The sequence below is a fragment of the Dermochelys coriacea genome, chromosome 23, assembly GCF_009764565.3.
Source record: "Dermochelys coriacea isolate rDerCor1 chromosome 23, rDerCor1.pri.v4, whole genome shotgun sequence".
In the NCBI taxonomy this organism is placed as follows: domain Eukaryota; kingdom Metazoa; phylum Chordata; order Testudines; family Dermochelyidae; genus Dermochelys; species Dermochelys coriacea.
The window spans coordinates 2,620,015-2,639,754 of record NC_050090.1 but is presented as its reverse complement, the minus strand read 5'-3'; the positions used below and the strand labels follow the sequence as shown (position 1 = coordinate 2,639,754).

General features: G+C 65.6%; 2 protein-coding genes across 5 annotated transcripts in view; one reads left to right on the top strand and one right to left on the bottom strand.

Moving 5' to 3' along the window:
* The window catches only part of MAP4K1 (mitogen-activated protein kinase kinase kinase kinase 1), a 36,984-nt gene extending 33,311 nt beyond the window's left edge, over positions 1-3,673 (top strand). Inside the window, exons 25-32 of one of the 4 annotated variants that reach the window (XM_038382341.2) lie at positions 222-280; positions 465-568; positions 1,122-1,299; positions 1,846-1,914; positions 2,114-2,203; positions 2,519-2,589; positions 2,904-2,959; positions 3,387-3,673. In XM_038382341.2, coding sequence (XP_038238269.1) covers positions 222-280; positions 465-568; positions 1,122-1,299; positions 1,846-1,914; positions 2,114-2,203; positions 2,519-2,589; positions 2,904-2,959; positions 3,387-3,450 — 691 coding nt within the window. In that variant the 3' untranslated portion in view covers positions 3,451-3,673. The remainder of the gene's footprint in view (positions 1-221; positions 281-464; positions 569-1,121; positions 1,300-1,845; positions 1,915-2,113; positions 2,204-2,518; positions 2,590-2,903; positions 2,960-3,386) is intronic. The other 3 variants (XM_043501413.1, XM_038382340.2, XR_006276765.1) reach the window with 3 other exon arrangements.
* Positions 3,674-4,225: 552 nt separating this feature from the next.
* The window catches only part of RYR1 (ryanodine receptor 1), a 92,997-nt gene continuing 77,482 nt past the window's right edge, over positions 4,226-19,740 (bottom strand). Inside the window, 19 exon segments of the mRNA XM_043501411.1 lie at positions 4,226-4,818; positions 5,185-5,236; positions 5,547-5,647; positions 5,974-6,038; positions 6,314-6,470; positions 6,687-6,821; positions 7,581-7,727; positions 8,241-8,301; positions 8,631-8,761; positions 9,136-9,178; positions 9,637-9,767; positions 10,312-10,551; positions 10,928-11,014; positions 11,127-11,304; positions 11,620-11,690; positions 11,987-13,293; positions 13,631-13,712; positions 16,722-16,751; positions 19,163-19,267. Of these exon segments, the coding sequence (XP_043357346.1) occupies positions 4,723-4,818; positions 5,185-5,236; positions 5,547-5,647; positions 5,974-6,038; positions 6,314-6,470; positions 6,687-6,821; positions 7,581-7,727; positions 8,241-8,301; positions 8,631-8,761; positions 9,136-9,178; positions 9,637-9,767; positions 10,312-10,551; positions 10,928-11,014; positions 11,127-11,304; positions 11,620-11,690; positions 11,987-13,293; positions 13,631-13,712; positions 16,722-16,751; positions 19,163-19,267 (3,219 nt within the window). The 3' untranslated portion in view covers positions 4,226-4,722.

The following is a 19,740-nucleotide window of genomic DNA, read 5'->3' as shown; positions in this document are numbered from 1 at the left end:
TGCCTGTCCATGGGGGGCTGGGCTAGGATCCGGGGGGGGAGGGTTTCTAGCGGTCCGGGGGGGCTGTCTATGGGCAGACCCCAGTTCCCACGTCCCTGCATGGCCAGCCCCCGCCCCGTCCTAAAGCGGGCGAGTCCCCAGCCCTGGCCTGTGACTATCGGCTGGTGACCCCCGGGGACACCTCAGGCTCCCCCCTCAGCCGGCTGCGCTCTGCTCCGCAGGAAAAACGCCACCTCCACGAAGATCCCCGACACCAAGGGCTGCCGGGCCTGCTGTGTGGGTGAGTAACCCCCACGGAACCCCCCCTGTGCCCCCCAGATCCCCGTACCCCCTATGCCCCCCTTCACCCCCTCCCCTCAGCCCCCTCTCCCCACCGAATGGGCTTCCCAGCCCCACCCCCCGGGACAGTGCCCCCCTGCTGAGCCTACCCCCACCCCCCCTGATGCCACCCCTGCTCCCCCCAGCCCAGCACGTGCGGAACGGCTGCCACTACCTGTGTGGGGCGCTGGAGGCCAGCGTGGTCCTGCTCCAGTGGTACGAGCCCATGCAGAAGTTCATGCTGGTGAAGGTAGGGACCACACTGGGGGGGGTCTGGGGGTGGTGGGTAAGGGGGTGCTGTGAGGTGGGGGACTGGGGGTGGCAGGTAAGGGGGGGTGGGGGTAGGGGTGTATGAGGGGGGGTGGAGGTGGTGAGTAAGGGGGGGTGGGGATGTGTGAGATGGGGGGCTGGGGGTGGCAGGTAAGAGGGGGTGGGGGTAAGGGTGTATGAGCTGGGGGGCTGGGGGTGGCGGGTAAGGGGGGTGGGGATGTGTGAGATGGGGGGCTGGGGGTGGGGGTGGCGGGTAAGGGGGGTGGGGATGTGTGAGGTGGGGGGCTGCGGGTGGTGGATGAGGTGGGGGGCTGGGGGTGGCGGGTAAGGGGGGGGTGGAGGCTGGGGGCTGTCACTGCTCCGGCCCTCGCCGCCCCCCCTGAGGTGCCTTGGCCCCTCCAGCTCTCAGGGCCCCACTTTCTGCCCCGTCTGCCTCTGGCTGGGAGGCGCCTGGGGCTGGGCCATGCCAGGAGCAGGAGGGACGGCCGGGCGCGGCCCTGCCCCCTCTCACCCGGGCCCCCGTCCCCCCCCAGCACTTCGACTTCCCGCTGCCCACCCCCCTGCCCGTCTTCGAGATGCTGGTGGCGCCAGGCGACGAGTACCCGGCCGTGTGCATCGGGGTGAGCCCGGGGCCCTCGCCCGCCCAGCCGGTCCATTTCCACACCATCAACCTCAACTCCCTCACCTCCTGGTTCACCCACACCGGCGCCGGTAAGGGGGCGCCCCGGGGGCCGGGCTGTGTGGGGTGGCTGACCGGGAGCCGGCAGGGTTTGTGTGGGGTGGGGCTGTGTGCTTGTGTGGGGGGCTGTTGGGTGGGGGCTTGTGTGAGGTGGCTGACTGGGGGGGCAGGGTTTGTGGGAGTGGGGCTGTGTGGGTGGGGCTGATGGGGGGCACGGTTTGTGCGGGGTGGGGCTTTGGGGGGCTGTCGGGTGGGGAGGCTGTGTGTGAGGGCTAACGGGGGGCAGGGTTTGTGTGGGGTGGGGTAGGGCTGTGTTGTGGGGGGGGCTAATGGGGGGGCAGGGGCTGTGTTGGGGGGCTGTGTGCCAGCCTGGGGAGGGCTGGGCTGTGTGTGGGGGCTAACTGGGGGGGGCCGAGGCTGTGTGGGGTGGGGCTGCAGATGCCGTGTGCCAGGTGTGGGGGAAACCGGGGGGGGGGGCTGGGGGTGTGACACGTGCCAGGGCCGCATGCCTGGGGCATGGGGCGGCCCCCTCCCCTCAGCCCCCCAGCTCGGCTCGGCTCAGCCCAGTCTCTCTGCAGACGTTTCCTGCCCCGGCCCGGTCCAGGTGAGCCAGGTGGACAGCGAGACGGTGCTGGTGCTGCTGGACAGTAAGTGGGGGGGGGTCCGGCTGGCGCCATGGGGGGGCAGGGGGAACAGAGAGCCTGGGGGAAGTTGCGGGGAGGAGGCCGTGCACATGGGGGGCTGGGGGTCATTGGTCGTGTATGGGGGGGCTGACGGGTCAGGCTTGGGGGGGGAGGGGCGCCGGCTCCAGACTCTGACTGACCCCCCCTGCTCTGCCCCCCCCAGGGAGCGTGAAGTTCGTCACCCTGCAGGGCACCCTGGTGCGGAAGGTGCCGGCCCCCGACATCACCTTCGACGTCGCCGTGGAGACTATAGGTGGGTGGGGGCAGGTGGGGGAGGGGCTGCTCCCCTTCTTCCCCCCCCCGCAAAGCACGCCCCCCACTTCCTGTCCCCGCCAGCCAGGCAGCAGCTTTCAGGGGGCTGTCGGATGGTGCCGCCCCCCCCCATGGGCTGCGTCTCAGTGAGGGGGGGGCCACATCCACCCAGCCCCACACCCCAGAGCTGGCTGCATCTCAGCCACGGCTCCCTGTGCGCTGCCCTCTGGACGCGGCCTTGGGGGTGGGCTCGGGCCAGGGGGGTTCTGGGCACTGGGGGGGGCATGTGGGCTGACCCGGCTCCCCTCTCCCGCAGCACTGGGGCAGAACTGCATGCAGGCTTTCTGGCGCCACGGCGTGCAGGTGTGGGACTTCACTTCAGCCCAGGTATGGTGCTCTGCCCCCCCATCACCCCCTGCCCCCCCAGCCCTGACAGGCCCATGGGCATGGCTCCCCCCCAACCCAGCCCCGCACGCCCTGCTGAGGCTTCCCCCCTGCCCCAGGGAACACTCCTAGTGCCAGGCACTATTCCCCCCCCCCGTGGTGGGTCACCTGGCAGGGCCAGGGAGGTTGGAGGGTGGGTGGGGTGATCCAGCTCCCGGGGCCATGGGAAAAGGGGGGGAAGTATCTGCGGGGTGGGGGGGTCTTTGTGGCAGCCTCTCCCTGCAGTGCCCCCCCCAATGCCCTGCCCTCTCTTGTAGCTGATCAAGGAGCTGCGGGACCAACGCTGCATCTTCCGTCTGCTAGGCACCCACAGGTAGGGGTCAGGCCCCCCCTGGCACCCACAGCTAGGGGTCAGGCCCCACAGTTAGGGGTCAGGCCCCCCAGCACCACTAGTAGGGGTCAGGCCCCTGGCCACCCACTGGTATGGTCTCTCCCCTCCCCTGCAGGCACTCACAGGTAGGGGTCAACCCCCCCAGGCACCCACTGATAGGGGTCAGACCCCGCCCCAGCAACCACAGCTAGGGGTCAACCCTCCCTCCCCCTGGGGCACCCACAGGGAGGGTCTCTCCCTCCTTCCCCAGGCACCCATAGGCCGGGGTCCCCCACCTAGCCAGGTTTTGGGGGGGAATGAATCCAATGGCCACAACCCTCTGGGGCCCTGGCTCATGAGGATGGGGCTGTGGGGGTGTCTGGGGCTGTGAAGTGTCACCTACTGCCTGACCCCCACTCTTCCCCCCCAGCACGGTTGTCTTGGAAACACACCCCATAGACGACACCCACAGCAATCTCTACGTCCAGGAGTGACAGCCCCACGAGTCGGGGGGGGTCGGACTCACCCCCCAAGAAGCTGCTCTTCCCCAGAGAGTGCCCCCTCCCGGGACCAAGGACCCATCCAGCCACGTGGGCCGCGACAGAGAATCAGCCCCCGGTGCCCCCACACCGCACAGACTGTGGGGGGGCTGAGCGGGCCCCAGGGGCATCATTGTTTCAGCCCCTTTTCCATATCGTGTCTGTAATTATTCTGCCCCCAAAAAGTAGGAAAATCCCGACTTGGCTCTTTTCTCCCCCCCACGATTAAGGGGGTAGCCTACCACACCTCCCCCCCTGCAATAAAATCAGGGCCCCCTCAGGCTGGGCATGTCTCCTGCACTATGTGCACTGCCCCCCCACTGCTGGGTGGGCCCCAGTACTGCACCCCCCAGCCCTGGGCCATACACCGCGCCCCCACTGCTGGGGGGTCCCCAGTACTGCCCCCCCAACCCTGGGCCATACAACCCCCCACTCTTCTGCAGCGAATGCCCAGACCCTACCCTACTTGTGGCCTTGGGCTGCCTCACGCGGGGGTGGACTCGAGTAGGGGACCAGGCAGGTGTGTGTGTGGGGGGGGGTTGTAAAATGACAGCAGAGCCAGAACCCAGGTGTCTGGGCTCCCATCCCCCTCCAGGGCGTCAACAACAGAACCCAGGCATCCGGGCTCCCATCTGCTTCCAGCGACAGAACCCAGGCGTCCGGGCAGGGTAGCCACGGAGGGGGGGGTCGGTGCCGCCCCCCCGCAGCTGCAGGAAGGAGGAGGCTCAAGGCCGGTGCAGCAATCGATCACCTCTCGTTTATTGATCAGGAAACGGGGGTTGGGCACAGCGCTGCCCCCTGCAGGCCCTGGCCCAGCGGCCCCGCAGCATAAAGCAGCGTTTGGGGGGGTCCGGCAGCCTCTGTGCACAGCCCCCTCATGGGGCAACAGCGAGTCCCCCCAGCACTGGGGGGGGCAGCTATAAAAAGGCACTTGGGATCAGCTTCCCCACCAGGAACACCCACAGATGGAGACCTGGGGGGGGGGGTGGAAGTGGCTTCCCAACCCCCACCTGGCCTCTGACCCACACTCTAACTCGCCCCCCCCGGGGCCCAGCAGGTGGGTTTCAGTGTCTGGCCCTGCTGGGGGGGGGGGAAGATGCCAGCAGGAGGGGTCACGGGGGGAGATTAGCAGCAGCAGCAGCGCCCCCCCAGGACCAGCCCCCCCAGGCCTGGCACCCCCCCAAGGGGGCACGGGATCTGTGTGTGTGAGGGGGTGTCCGTCCGGCTCTAGCCCAGCTGGTCTTCGTATTGCTTGCGGAAGCAGTCGCCGGCGGGGAAGAAATCCCAGCAGCGCTCCTGGTACATCTTCCAGACGTAGGACTCCTGCCGGGGGGGGAGGTTAAGGGGGCTGGGGGGGACACCGGCACCCTCGGCCAGACCCCGATCCTTACCTGGGGCAGATGGCCCCTCTCAGAGCCTAGGGGTCAGACCCCTGGGATCCTCCAGCCCGTATCCCCCTCCCATGTGGGGCCGACCCCTGGGATCCTCCAGCCCGAAACCCCTTTCCCCTTAGGGCCGACCCACGGGAGCCTCCAACCCGTATCCCTCTCCTCCTGTAGGGCCGACCCATGGGATCCTCCAACCCGTATCCCCCTCGTGCTTGGGATCTTCCAGCCTCTATCCCCCTCTCCTATGGGTCCGACCCCGGGCCCAGTCCCCCCCGCTGCCTGGTGGTGCTGGAGGACTCACCTGGCCCGTGTGCTCCGTCTCGTCCTTGTTGATGAGGTACATCAGGAAGAACCTGGGGGAGCGAAAGGGGGGGGTCAGGATCCGGGGGCTCAGGGCACAGACCCCCCCCCCCCATTTAACCCCATGAGCATCACACTCAGCAACGACTTGGGAGCTGCAGGGCCAGGAAGGGGTTAACACGCCCCACTGGGACAGGGGCAGGGCCCCCACATTCACATGGAGATAGCCCCACCCCCTGTCACTCACATGTACTTGGCCCCACCCCCAGGTCCCCCGTCACTTGCATGCACTTGGCCCCGCCCCTGGCTCCTCCCCTGCTCGTGGCCCCGCCCAGGCCCGCCCAGGCCCCGCCCCTGGCTCACATGTAGTTGGCCAGGTTGTGCTCCTCCAGCGTGTGGCTCTCGAAGCCGTGGGGCGTCGTGTCGAAATAGTCGCTGCCGATGCCGCAGATGAAGCACTTGGTCTGCGGGGGGGGAGGGCAGGGGCGCAGGGATGAGAACCCAGGTGTCCTGGCTCCCCCGCCTCCCTCTGTAGGGTAGGGTCGGGATTGGCTGCCCAGCCCGGGGCCACCCTCCCCCTCCGCAGCACGGAGCCGGGTTAACCCTCCGTTCCAGGGCCCAGCGCCTGCCCCCCACACATGGGGGTGGCCAGGAAGCCGCCCAGGGGCTGAGTCAGATGCTCCCACAGGCCCAGTGTGGGGGGAGATCACAGAGGGGTTGGGGGCCTGCCCGGGGTGGGGGTGGGAGGAGTGTGTCACACCTGAGGGGGTCTTCCGGGGGGGTCACTCACCTCCATGTCCTCCTTCACCTGCTCCTGCTGGTCGCGCAGCTCCCCGAAGGCATCAATGATCAGGCCTGGGCAGAAAGAGGGGGGCGAGGAGCCCCCCCAAGTCACCTGGGGGGCAGCGCCCAGGGACCAGCCTACCCAACCCCACCCTCCTCTCCCACACAGGAGTGGGGCCTGGCCCCCCACCTCAGCACCCACAGCTGACAGGATGCCCCAGGCACAGTGTCCCGTCCCGTTAACCCCCCAATCCTGCTCACGCTCCAGCCCAACACCCCTGCCCTGCTGACCCCCCAGCACCAGGCCCTCTCCCTGCTCAACCCCAAGCAGCCCCCAGCCCGCTCACCCTGGATGATGGCCAGCAGGATGACGATGACGAAGAAGAAGAAGGTGATGTCGAACACCACGCGGTAAAGCTCGTACTCGTCGCCGGCTGGGTCCTCGATCTCATCCCCGATGCCCCCGCCCGCCCGCACCCCCACGTACATGTGGAACAGGTAGCACTGGGGGGAAGACACGGGGGGTGAGGGGTGCCTGACCAATCAGAGACGGGGGGACCCAGACGCAACCTCTGGAGCATCAAGCAACCCCCCCCCCCACACACACATTGGGCCCCAGCCCCACTGCCAGGGCAGTGGGTCCCCTTGTACCCTGGGCCCCCTCCACAGCCACAGCCGCTGGTGCGACAAGGCCCCCCCCGGGCAGCCCCCCCTACTCACTGTCATCATGTCGTCACATTTCATGTCCGGCTCGTCCTCGTCCTCGCTCTTGTTGTAGAACTTGCGGAAGAAGTTAAAGGCCACCACGGTGTAGAGGTAGACGACCACGGCCAGCAGCCCCACTGTCATCGCCAGCTGGGGGGGGGCACGGGGGGCTGGTACTGCTGCCGGAGAGCACCTGGCCTGCCCCTGCATCCCCAGCCTGCCCCCCTCACCCCCACCGTCATTGCCAGCTGGGGGGCATGGGGGGGCTGATACTGCTGCTGGAGAGCGCCTGGCCTGGCCCCCTGCTCCCCCTGCCCCCTCCTCCCACTGTTATCACCAGCTGAGGGGGTCCGGGGGGGCTGGTACTGCCGCCAGAGAGCACCTGGCCTGCCCCCCCGACCCCCCACTCTCACCGTTATCGCCAGCTGGGGGGGCACGGGGGGGCTGGTACTGCCGCCAGAGAGCACCTGGCCTGCCCCCCATCCCCAGCCTGCCCCCCTCACCTCCACCGTCATTGCCAGCTGGGGGGCATGGGGGGGCTGGTACTGCTGCCGGAGAGCGCCTGGCCTGCCCCCCCGCCCCCTCCTCCCACTGTTATCACCAGCTGAGGGGGTCCGGGGGGGCTGGTACTGCCGCCAGAGAGCACCTGGCCTGCCCCCCCACTCCCACCATTATCGCCAGCTGGAGGTGCACGGGGGGGCTGGTACTGCCGTCAGAGAGCACCTGGCCTTCCCCCCCCGCCCCCCCCACTCCCACCATCATCGCCAGCTGGGGGCGGGCACAGACAGCTGTCCCCACCACCGGAGAGCGTCCCTGCCTGCACAGACCCCCTCCCCGCCGCTCGGCGCCCCCCAGCTGCCCCCCACTGCCACCTTGGCCCCTCCTCCGCCCCCAGCCGCCCTGGCCCACCTGCTTGCCGTTGTGGGTGACGGAGGAGAGGATGGTGCGCAGGGTCTTGACGCCCATGGCGATATCCAGCAGGTGGGCGGCGAAGAAGAAGTTGTTGTAGTGGCCGAGCAGGGACATGACCATGTACCAGACCAGGTAGAGGAAGGACTGCGGGGCAGGGGACAAGGGCTGGGACAGGGGCACCTCCACGCCGGGGAGCGGGGGGGGGACTCCGAGTCTCCCCCCAGCTCCCCGAGATCAGGGCAGGGATGGGCCACGCACGGGGGAGTGGCTGAGCGTGCGAGAAAAGACCCAGCCCTTCCGCCAGCACCGCTGTGCCCCTCACCCGGGCATCTGGTCCCAGCCTCCTCCACTCGGCTGCCACTGCGCCCCCCCCGCATCTGCAGCCTCCCTCAATGACACCCCCCCACCTCCGATCTCAGGCAGCCGGGGGAGGGACGGGCCTTGATACAAGCCCCCCTGCCTCAGCCGAACGCAGGACAGGCACACTCTGCCCCCCGGCTCCTGCCCACCTCTTGGCCTCCCCCCGGCCCCAAGACACCCCTTCGCTGGGCCCGACAACTGCCCCCCCTGTCCCCGGGCCCCACACACCCCGGTCCCCACGACTCTCCTCCTCGGGTCCCACGACTCCTCTCCCCCCCGCCCCGGCCCTGCACTCACGTTGTCGGTGAAGATGACACCGAACTTCCAGAGCTGGTACTTGATGTCGATGGACGTGATCCTGTGGGAGTGGCAGAGTGAGCCAGGCCACCCTCCCCGCCCCGAGCCTCTCACCCCCCGGATGTCCCCCAAACCTCAAGCCCCCTGAGTCTCCCACCCTCTGAGCCTCCTGCTCCCCGGATCCCTCCCGAGCCTCCTGCTCCTGCCCCCTCCAAGCGTCCAACCCCCCAGATCTCCCCACCATTCCCTGAGCCTCCTGCCCCACCCCTAGGCCTCACGATCCCCTTCACCCTGAGTCTCCCACCCCCCCAGTCTCCTCGATCCCCCCCACTGTCCCCTGAGCCTCCCGCCCCCCCCAGTCCCTCCCACCCGAGCCTCCTGCCCCCTCACCACGTCAGCAGGGACTTGTCGGGCTGGGGTTTCCTCTCGCTCTGGGCGCTGATCTCCAGGCTGGCCAGGTCCATGCCCAGCAGCTCCGCGATCCGCTCCCGTCCGTAGATGTCGCCGTATTTCTCCAGCACCTGCGGAGGGCGGGGGACGGAGGGAATCCCCAGGGCAAATGCAAAGGGAGAAAGGCCTGGATTCCCCCCCCAACCAGCCAGGGCCCTGCCCTGGCACTCCTTGGGCGAACAGCCCCATGTCCCCCTTCCCAGGGCTGCCCAGAGGATTCAGTGGGCCTGGGGTCTTCGGGGCACTTCGCCGAAGACATGGAGCGAAAGGACCCCTGCCACCGAAAACTCTCATGGGGGCCCCTGCAGGGCCCAGGGCAAATTGGCCCACTTGCCCCCCCGGCCCCTTTCCCATGCAGCCGGGACACCCTGGGGGAAAGGCCCCGTGCCCCGCCCTGGGGCCCCCTGGGGGAAAAGCCCCGTGCCCAGGTCAGTGAAAGACTCACCTTTCTCTTGACAAATTTATCCCAGTAGTTGCTCGGGAAGGACCTGGTGTGTGGGGGGGTGAGAGCCAGCATCAGAGGGGGCCTTGGGAGGGGGTCAGCGCTGGGGGCCCCCTTTGCCTCAGGGTCTGGTTCTGCTCCCCCTGCAGGCCTGGGGTAGGTGGGATGCAGTGATAGGCGAGAAGGGCTGATGAGGGGAAGGCCCCCCCCCGTCTCGATCTGCCCTGAAGGGCCGAGTGGGGAGATGCTGGTAGGGGGGCGGGGGGACGACACTGTTCTTCCACCACGTCTGCCCCTCCACCACACCCAGAGCGGTAATGCAGCTGGGACAAATGGAGGGGTTCAGGTGGGTCGGACATTGACGGAGGGAAGGGGCTTCTCCAGGGCCAGGAGATCCAGATCCCCACCCCAGAGACCCCCCCCACCAGGCCGAGACCACCACGCATAGCCCAGCCCCCCACGACCCGGCCCAGCCCCGCCTGCCAGGCCCAGCCCCCCACGCACGGGGTGTTCAGCACCAGCCGGTCCCACTGGCCCTTGATGTCGTCGTCCTCAGGCTGGTCGGTGATGTAGAGCCCGTCAAACTCCAGCTTCCGGGCCAGCTCCTTCTCCCGCTTGAAAATCACCAGCGGGACCTGGCAGGAGAGGGGGGTCAGGGCATCGCAGGGGGCTCCCAGCCAAGGGGGGAGTCAGGGCACGGGGCCGGGTCAGGGCCTTGCGGGGCTTCTGGCTGGGGCGAGGGATGGGGTGGTGGGGGTCCTGGCTGATGAGAGGACACAAGCTGGCCCCTCAGCCTCCCAGCCCAATGGCCCCTCAGTTTCGGGGGGAAGGGGACATGGTTCTATAATGCGTGGGCATGGCTCAGGGATATGCCCATAGCCTATGGTGGGTGGGGCCCTGTGGCTGGTGGGTATGGTCCCATGGCAGGCAGCTGGGCATGGCCCAATGGCAGGCATGTGGGCACGGCCATGTGCTGGTGGGCAGGGCCCCGTGGTGGGTGGGCGTGGCCCAATGGCAGGCACGTGGGCGTGGTCATGTGGCCGGTGGGCAGGGCCCCGTGGCTGGTGGGTGTGGTCCAGTGGCAGGCAGCTGGGCGTGGCCCCGTGGCGGGTGGGCGTGGTCCCGGGGCAGACAGCTGGGCGTGGCCCCGTAGCGGGTGGGCGTGGCCCCGGGGCTCACCTTGAGGCAGTTGTAGCCGATGATGCAGAGGAAGGCCACCAGCGTGTGGGTGATGGACAGGAACTGCAGCGTGGGCTGCATGTAGCCCGTGCTCTCCTCCAGGAAGAAATAGACCACGCTGTCCTCCTCCTCGTCCTCCCCGGCCCCGTCACCGCTAGCCCCGAAGCCCGAGCCCCCCGCCAGCTCCTCTAGCAAGCCGGAGTCCTCCAGCTCCTCCTCGCCGGGCGGGGAGTCCGACACCTGCGTGGCAGGGACAGCGTGGGGGCGTGGCTGATGGGGAGCCACACCTCCTCCAACCCTGCACCCCCAACCCTCCCCAGCACACAGGCATCCTGTCTCCCAGCCCCCCCCGCTCTAACCACTCGACCCCACTCCCCTTCCAGAGCCAGGGATAGAACGCAGGAGTCCTGGCTCCCAGCTCCTCCCTCCTCTAACCACTAGACCCCACTCCCCTCCCAGAGCCGGGGATAGACGTGCAGGAGCAGTGACTTGTCCAAGCTCACCCAGCAAGCCAGGGGGAAAAGAACCCAGGAGTCCTGGCACCCAGCCCCCCCCCGTTCTAACCAGTAGACCCCCCTCCTGCCCCAGAGCCAGGCGAGGGCCGAGACGCCCGGACCTTGTAGAAGAGGAGGATGAAGTTGATGGCGAAGGCCAGGAAGAGGGCCAGGAAGCGCAGGTTGTAGAAGTTCCGGGACAGGTAGTTCTGGAAGGACAGAGCGGGTCAGCACCGACATGGCTGGGCAGTGGGGAGCCCTCCTCCTCCCCCTCCCTGCCCCACGGCCCGACTCCCTCCCCCTCCTCCAGCCCCACGGTACCAGGAACTTGACCCTCTGGATCTCCAGCTCGGCCCAGAACTCCAAGCTGCCGTTGGCCGGCTCCTCTTTGCGCTCCCGCGGGGTGGCCGACTTCCTCCGATGCTTCCTCGGGACCTCGGCCCCCGGCTCCTGGGGGGCCTCCGGCTCCTCCGGCCCCACCTTCTCCCCATTCTCCGTGCTGCCGGGAGGGGGCAGTGGTCAGTGGGCACGGCGGGGTATCCACCCCCCCACCCTCACGTATTCAACTCCTTCCCCTATGCCAAGCCCCTTCCCTCACCCAAAACTGCCCCCCAGCCTGTGTAGCAGCCCCCTCCCTGGGGCAGGGGGCACACTGGCAGGGGGCAGGGCAGGCTTGCCCCACCATTGCCCTAATGGTCTAAGCTACCCCCCGCCCGAGAGCTCTGAGGAGAACCGCTCCCCGCAGGCCCCATTACCCCCCCCAAGGGGTCCTGCCCCCACCAGGACCCACTCCCTCCTCACCAACCCCACTCACTCGGCCTTCTCAGCCTCCGGAAGTGGTTCTTCGATCTTCTCCGGCTCTGGCTCGGCCTCCTCCCCTTCCAGCTGAGGAGCAACAACAGACCCCGCGTCAGGGACCCCAGACAGGGATAAAGGGGGGCCCTTGGTACGTGGGAAGCAGCCCTCCCCCGGGGCTGAGACGGGAGACCCGATACCAGGCCTGAGTGCTGGCCCAGCTAGGCTGGGAACCTGTCTGTAAGGGATTGAACCCAGGAGTCCTGACTCCCAGCCTCTGCCCGCTCTAACCACTAGACACCCCCACACCACCCCGGAGCTGGGGAGAGAACCCAGGGGTCCTGACTGCTGTCAATAGGGCAGCCCTGCCCCAACCCCCAACATACCCCCAGCTTCCTCTTGATGATGGGAGTCCCCTCAGGGGTGGGCGGTTCCACCGCCGCGGTGTCTCCCATATCTCCTAGCCCCCCGGGGGCATCGGGGGCAGTTGCTCGGTAATGCCCGGTGTCCTTCATCTCCAGCCTGAAGGCCTCCTCCTCGTCGGGGGCCTCCTCCTTGCCGGCCTCCACAAACTGGGCTGCCTCCCCGCCCTCGGCCGTCTCCTGCCCGTCCTCGGCCGGCCCCAGGTCCCCGTGGACCTCGTCCTGTGTGGGGTCGGGCATGCTGGCCAGCAGCTCGGTCATCGTGAGCTTCTTGGCACCTTCCACCAGCCCGCCACCAAAGAGCACGGTCCAGAGGAGGAGCAAGACGCCCTTGAGGACACCGGAGAAGAAGAGCAGCGCGCCCAGGAGGACGGCATAGACACAGGAGCTCACACCCACCGCCAGCTCCTTGACCGTCAACTTCTTCAGCCGGCGGAGCTGGCGGCGCAGGTTGCGGTAGGTGAACAGGCGGAAGAAGTCCAGCACCCCGTCCAGGAACTCCCCGAAAGCCGAGGTCGCCTCCGGAGGAGCCCCTACCGCCTTCTCCACCTCGATCCCCTCCCCGCCTTCGCCCTCTTCCTCCTCTTCCTCCTCCTTCCCTGCTTCCTCCTCCGAGATCTGCGCCGCGATCTGCATCTCAAAGATGGTGTCCTCGCAGAAGTTGACGAAGAGCTCCATCTTCTCCGACTCGCCGCCCTCGTTGACCACGTCGAAGATGAACTGCCGCTTGGACTCCTTGACCTGGGGCATCTCCCACTGGGCCTTGTTGGTCTCGCTGATCTCGAAGTAGATGCGCTCGATGCGCTTGCTGGCCCCCATGATCTCAATGCGGCCCAGGTAGGGCCGGAAGTAGTTGAGGATGCTCTCGGCCAGCTCCAGAAAGGTCTTGAGCCGGCTGTCATGGGGCACGTGCTCCGAGAGGTTGGTGAGCAGCACAGCCACGTTGAAGCCGATGTCCTTGGCCGGCTCTTGGAAACGGTTGGCGAACTCTTCATAGTCGATCATCTCGTTCTCATCCGCCTCGGAGCAGGAGAGCAGGAACTGGATCTCGGAGGGTGTGTATTGCTTCTGGCTGTCCATGGCCTTCTGGAAGTCCTTCTTGGAGATGAGCCCCCGCGGGTCCGTGATGTAGTCCAGGAAGGCGTCCGACGCCACGATGTCCTTCAGCTTCAGGAACATGTCAAAGAACTTGAGGATCATCTCCACATTGCTGGACGACTCCACCAGCATGTCCACCATCTGCCGTGCAATGGTGCCATTCACCACGTTGCCTGGGCCGGGGCAGGGGGAGAGAGGGTTAGGCAGGCGGACGGACAGCCAGCTAGAAGGGCATGCGGGGCAATGGCCAGTCAGAAGACTGTGCACGGGGATGCACAGACAGAAAGACACGGGGACGGCCAGAGGCGTTTGCATGCACACGGACAGACGGACGGGCATGGGGATGGAAGGCAGAGGGAGGGTAAAGGACAAGTGACAGGGTTTGTGGTGCCCTGAACCGTGCCCACATGTGCCAGGCTGGGCCAGTGAGAGGCGCTGCCACCTGCCCAGCTGGGGTGGGGGAAGCAGCTCACACTGGAGGATCTCGAGCCCTGGCCCAGTGCCCCTCACCCTCCAGCAGGGACAGCAGCATCACCACCATGTCCTTCTGCAGGTCCAGCAGCTCCTTCAGCAGCCCGATCTGGCTGGAGTCCTGAGGAGACATGGGGAGCGACGTGAGACGTGCAAGATTCCCACCGTGCCAGCATGGCTCCCCCCCACATATGCATGCCCCTGCCCTCACACACCCCCACTGCACATACGCACACCCCTGCCCTCGCACAGCCCCCTCCTGCACATACGCACACCCCTGCCCTCGCACAGCCCCCTCCTACACATACGCACCCCCCCGCCCTCGCGCACACCTCCTGCACATAGAACGCCCCTGCCCTTGCACGGCCCCCCCCGCACATACTCACCCCCCCCCGCCCTCGCATGGCCCTTTCCCCTCATCAGTGTGTCTGGCTGGAAGCTGCAAGCCGCGCTCCCTGACTCAGCAGGATCGGGGTCCCAGCCCCCCTGCGCTTTGGGCCGAAGGGAGACCAGGGATATGCCCCCAGCCAGACCCGTGACCCCAGCCTGGGCGCCGTAAGCCTCACCCACAGCCTGGCGGGGCCCAGGGCTGCCCAGCCTCACATTCCCCAAGCCCAAGTGCCGGGGATTTTGGAGCATCCGACTCGCCGAACCCCTGGCTGCTATGACGCGCCCGGGTGGGCCAGGCCGCCCCCAGCTGAAGCCGCCCTGCAGCGTGCCAGCTGGGGCTGTGGCCTGATGCCCGGTCTGGACAGCACCACACACTGGCGAGGGACCTTTCTACCCCGCCCCAGGCAGGGTCTCCCGCTCCGGCACCTTCCCCTGGGCCTGGCACTGCAGACGCAGAGATGCCCCATCAGCTCCCGGCTAGCCTCCCGACAGGCTGGGGCCATGGATTCCCCCAGGCTGGGGCTATGCGGGGGAGGGGGAGCCTCCCCCTCCCCCTCTTACCTCAGGGTACAGCCTGCTCCGGAAATGGTCCTCATGGGCAGCGCAACAAAGAGAGAATTTGGGTGCGGAAAAACACCCCCCAAATCCCCCCAAGGCACCTGCAGGGAGTCCCCAGCCCCCCCCCCGCCGCAGCTTTCTCTAGACAGGGAGCCAAGACAGGGCACAGAGATCCACCCCCCACAACCCAAACTACCACACGGATACGGGCAGGGGAGATCACCCCCGACTTCGGCCCTAGGGAGGAACAAGAGCACAAGCCCTCGTGCATGTGATTGCATGCATGTCCCCCTTGTGCATGTGCACATGTGGATGTGCAAGAGCTCATGTGTGCGTGCAAGCTCTCAGGCATGTGATCGTGAGGGCATGCGATCTCCTGCGGCGCGTCCTTGCGTGTGAACAAGATTTTGCACATGTGCTCTTGTGCATGTGATCTGAGGTGTGTGCACAAGATCTTGTGCGTAGGTGCAGGTGTGAGCCCACGTGTGCGTTTGCATGAGATCTCGGGTGCTTAGGTCAGCGGCCTGAGCGATGCGTGACCCTGTCGAATCATGTTCTATGTTGGCGTGCACTGGCCTGCAGGACTGTGTGTGCACGTGCGTGCAATGGCACACGCATGCCTGGTGACACGCGTAGGGCCACCCCGAGGGGGTGGGGTTCCCATCCCCACACCAGCCACGCTCTCCTGGAGTGGAGGCCCTTTTCCTGGTGCACTCGGGGGAGGAGGGGGCACAGCCAGTCCAGCAGCCACCGTCGTCCCCCATCAGCACCCACTAGAGATTACCACCAGAACACGGGACCTCCCCCCAGAGCTCAGAGCAAACAGAAGCACCAGCCAAGCGCGGCGCCAGCCTGCTCGCCCAGATACCGGGGGGGGAGGGAGGGAGAATGGAGGAGCGGGGGCAGATTGTTACACGGGGGGTGGGGGAGATGTGCCAGATGGGGGGACCCAGGCCAGACCAACTCCCTGCACTTTTTTGGGAGGCACCCAGGCACCCCCCCAGGCTCGGGAAGGGGGCTATTTCCCCCCTTGCTTTCCTAGAGGGATTACAGTACCAAGCAACTGTAGCTTCATCCATGCCCAGCTCCCACCAGGGAAATCCAATGAGCTGGCACCTATGCCCGCCCCCCCAGTTGCAGGGGTGTGACCCCCCCCTTTCAGCTATAGGCCACTCGCCCTAGATCAGGGACTCAGGGTGGGATAATCCACAGGGGTCAGACCCCTCTGCCCACACTGGGTCTGAAAGCAGTAGGTGAGGGTGGGGATACCTGAGACTCTGGAGGGACATCGTTATGTGGGGCCCTATGAAAGCCCCCTGGAGTCGCGGAGCCCAGCTCTCCCTAGTGCTGGGACCCCCGGGGCAGGCGGGAGGCTGCATGGCTGAGCTACCTGCAGCCACACTTAAGACCGTCAAGCTGCTCCGGATCGGGGCCCCCTGATCTATTGTGCTGTGCAGAGCTGGGGGGAGAGGCTGATGTCGGGGTGTCCCCTACTCTCACACACTCCCCCAATACACACACACACACACACAGTGTTACTATTCAGCGACATTAGTGTGGCCATATTCCCGAGCGCTCCTGCAGAACGGGATCTGGAACGGGGTCACTGTTACCCTGCACTGTGGAGCGGCAGGTCTCGTTTCAATCGTAGGATTTATTTTTTGTAAAATCAGGTTTTCCCATTGCCCTCCAATTCCGACTGATTTTACGCCTTTATGGTAAGGCTACCCAATTGCTGTCAATGCATCAAGCTATTCTGATTTAAAAAACCCCCGTCAAGACGGAATTAATTTTTGACAAAAATGGAAAAAAACGAAATCAGAAAATAATAAATCCCCAAATCCCCCCTAATCAAAAGGCTTTCTTAAGGCCTTAGTTATGGGGCTCAGGCCTGGGGAGCTGGGGGGAGCTGGCAGGTGTGGTGAGTATCAAGCTGTGGGTGGGGGCTGTCTGTGGCACTGGGCTGGTGCTGTTAGTTTGGTTTGGTCTGGCCTGGGTGGGAGCGGGAAGAAGGAAGGGAAGGGAGAACAAGGAAGGGGGCCAGGGAAAAAGCCGGAGGACCAGACTGGGCACAGAGCTGGAGCCCGAGGAGAGGAGAGGAGAGGAGAGGAGAAGACAGGGTGGGCGGCGGAGCAGGGCGAGCGCGGGCGTGAGATGGCGCGTGCCACACACAGGTTCTTACGCCATTTCGGAGTCCGGCTGGCTGGCTCATCTGTCACACATCAGAATAAAAATTTTATTCAGCAACATTTTTAAGAGCATTTTTGTATGTCCGGCCCCTTCCTTTATTGCCTGGCCTGGCAGGGGCTCCCGCCCCACAACCCCCAAGCTAGGCCTGGCAGGAGGGGGCAGCAACAGGGGCTGGAGTTTCCAGAACTAATGGAGTCTACAGGGCACCAGAGAAAGGTCTGAGCTAAGGGGAGTCTGGAGTGCAGACACACTTACAACCAGGAGTCCTGGCTCCTGGCACCCCCCTGTTCTAACCACTAGACCCCACTTCCCTCCCAGAGCTGGGGATAGAACCCAGGAGTCCTGACTCCTGGCCCCCCTGCTCTAACCACTGGAATGCATCACTCAAAATTTTATGTGAATCTATTTTCCGTGAGGGGCAGAGATTCTGGTCTCATGGACGTAAGGACAAGCAGGATGGAAGGAAGGATGGAGAGGTGGGCGGGTAGATGGATGAAGAGTGAAAGGTGCTGTGACAAACTGGGGATTTTCCCTTGTTATGTTGTGTGCGAGTCTATGCAAGTCTTACTGGTTTGCATGGAAACTGTGTGTAACTTTTGCAGGGGCTGCTCCAGCTGCCTGCAGGGATGCTCTGGCCGCCTCTTCATAACCTGAGACCCAGGAGGGGAATGAGACCAGGCGACTCTGGCCCAGGAAGCGAGACAAAGGCCGGAGGAGGAGGGCAGGGCAGGGCAGGGGCCAGGCAGCTGGAAGCGAGTCAGTTGGGGCTGGCTTGGGGTGCAGGGGGAGGGCCAGAGCCCTGGCTCTGGGCTCCCCTCCCCCCAAGATGGACTTGGCTGAAAGTCACTGATTTCTGTGCTAACAAGCTCTGTTCTATGCTCTGTTCCTGTTGACTAATAAAACTTCTGTTTTCCTGGCTCGCTAAGAGGCACGTCTGCCTGTGGAGTTGGGGGGCAGGGCCCTCTGGCTTCCCCAGGATCCCCGCCTGGGCGGACTCACTGTGGGAAGCGCACGGTCAGGAAGGGGATGCTGAACGCTCCGAGGTCAGATTCAGGAAGGTCGAAGCTGTGTGAGCTTCTTGCCCTGGACACGGACAGCTCAGAGAGAGGAGGCTCCCCCAGAGTCCTGGCTGGCTTCATACGGAGTAGCTCCAGAGCACTGACCCAGTGACTCTGTTGACAGGTGGGTAAGGGCTGGGTGGGTGGGTGGATGTGGGTGTAGGAGGATGGATAGATGGATGGACGGGTGGGGGCTGGGTAGATGGATGGATGAATAGACGGATGGATGAAAGGCTGGGTGGGTGGATGGATGGATGGATGGGGGCGTAGGAGGATGGATGAAGGGCTGGGTGGTCAGATAGGATGGATGGATGGATGAAAGGCTGGGTGGACGGATAGGATGGATGGGGGTGTAGGAAGATGGATGGGTGGATGGATGAAGGGCTGGGTGGATGGACAGACGGATGGACAAGAGTCCTGCTTGCTCACACCCTCCCATCCCTGGATCCTTCTCCCCATTCATTGTTACATTTTGCCCCACGGCAGCGCTGGGCCCGGGACCTCCCTTTGACAGGGCTGCATGGGGGGCCCTACCTCTGCCCGGCCCAGAGGGGGCGTGGGGATGCCAACCCTGTGGGCCCCACTCTGCTGGGCGTCCTGGGGCACTGAGCGGGGTGCGACCCATAAAGGTGAGACAGGGAAATACAAAAATGGGTCGGTCAGAGAACACCCAAAGCTGCTGCCACGGCTCGGGGGTGGGGGGGGGCACGGATCGGGGGAGGGGAGGACAGGACAGGCAGAGCACAGAGCGATCTGGGTTAGTGCAGCAATTAAAGGGGTCAAAGTCACTCCCCCCAACTCGGCAACTATGAGACCTACTGTGTGCGGGGAGGGGTTAAGATTGGGCGGCACTTCAACTGAACTCCAAATCCTCCTTTCTGGTCTCCATTCCCACCCCCCCACAGCCGGATCGGAACCAGTGGGGCGGGGGCGGGGGAGGGCGGATCAGAATCAGCGATGGGGGGAGGGAAGCCTTGGATCAGAACCGGCGAAGGGGCCCAGCCCCAGATCAGAACTGGCAGGAGGGTCCCCAGCCCCGGACTGGGACCCATGTGGGGGGCCCAGCCCCAGCGGACATGCCCACTAGACACGAACGCTCGCAGGAGCTGCCCCAGCTGGAGGGGCCCTCCTTCCAGGTGTCGTAAATTGACCTGGAGCAGCTGGTTACCGAACGGGTCAGGGTGGCTACCGACATCCTCGGAGACTGGCGATGGCACGTCTGTGACTGGCCACTGAATGCATGCCCCTAGCTCCCGAGCCCGGCGAGTCCTGAGGAGCCAGGCAACCCCTTGCGGGGGAGACAGATGCCCCACTACGTGCCCCCACCCAGTCTGCCCCCTACCAGCCCGTGCCCCACGCTAGCAACTGCGGTTACCTGAGCCAGCTTCATCATCATGTGGGCAAAGACGTGGAGGAAGCCGACCACGGCGTCCCACAGCCTGCTGTGTGCCAGGCTCTGCTGGTTCCCCGTGCATGGGCCCTGCAGGGGAGAGACAGAGTCAGCAGCAGCAAGGACCAGCACGTCACTGGCCAGCCGCAGAAGCCAAACCTGCACTAACTGCCCACAGGGACCCTAGCCCAGCGCTGAGATATTCATAGATATTCATAGAATATCAGGGTTGGAAGGGACCTCAGGAGGTCATCCAGTCCAACCCCCTTCTCAGAGCAGGACCAATCCCCAATTCTTGCCCTGGATCCCTAAATGGCACCCTCAAGGATTGAACTCACAACCCTGTGTTTAGCAGGCCAATGCTCAAGCCACTAAGCTATCCTGCAGCCACCCCTGGGGTGGGGCGTGGAGCTGGTTATATAGGGGTCATCTTCACCCCCCCGCCCCCACATCACAGTGGCATCTTTTTATTTCCTTGCTGGTGCAGAGAATGGGAGTGGGCAGGGTGCAGATGCAGCCGTGCCTGGCTGAACTGGGGATCAGTGCTCTGGGGCAGTGTCAGG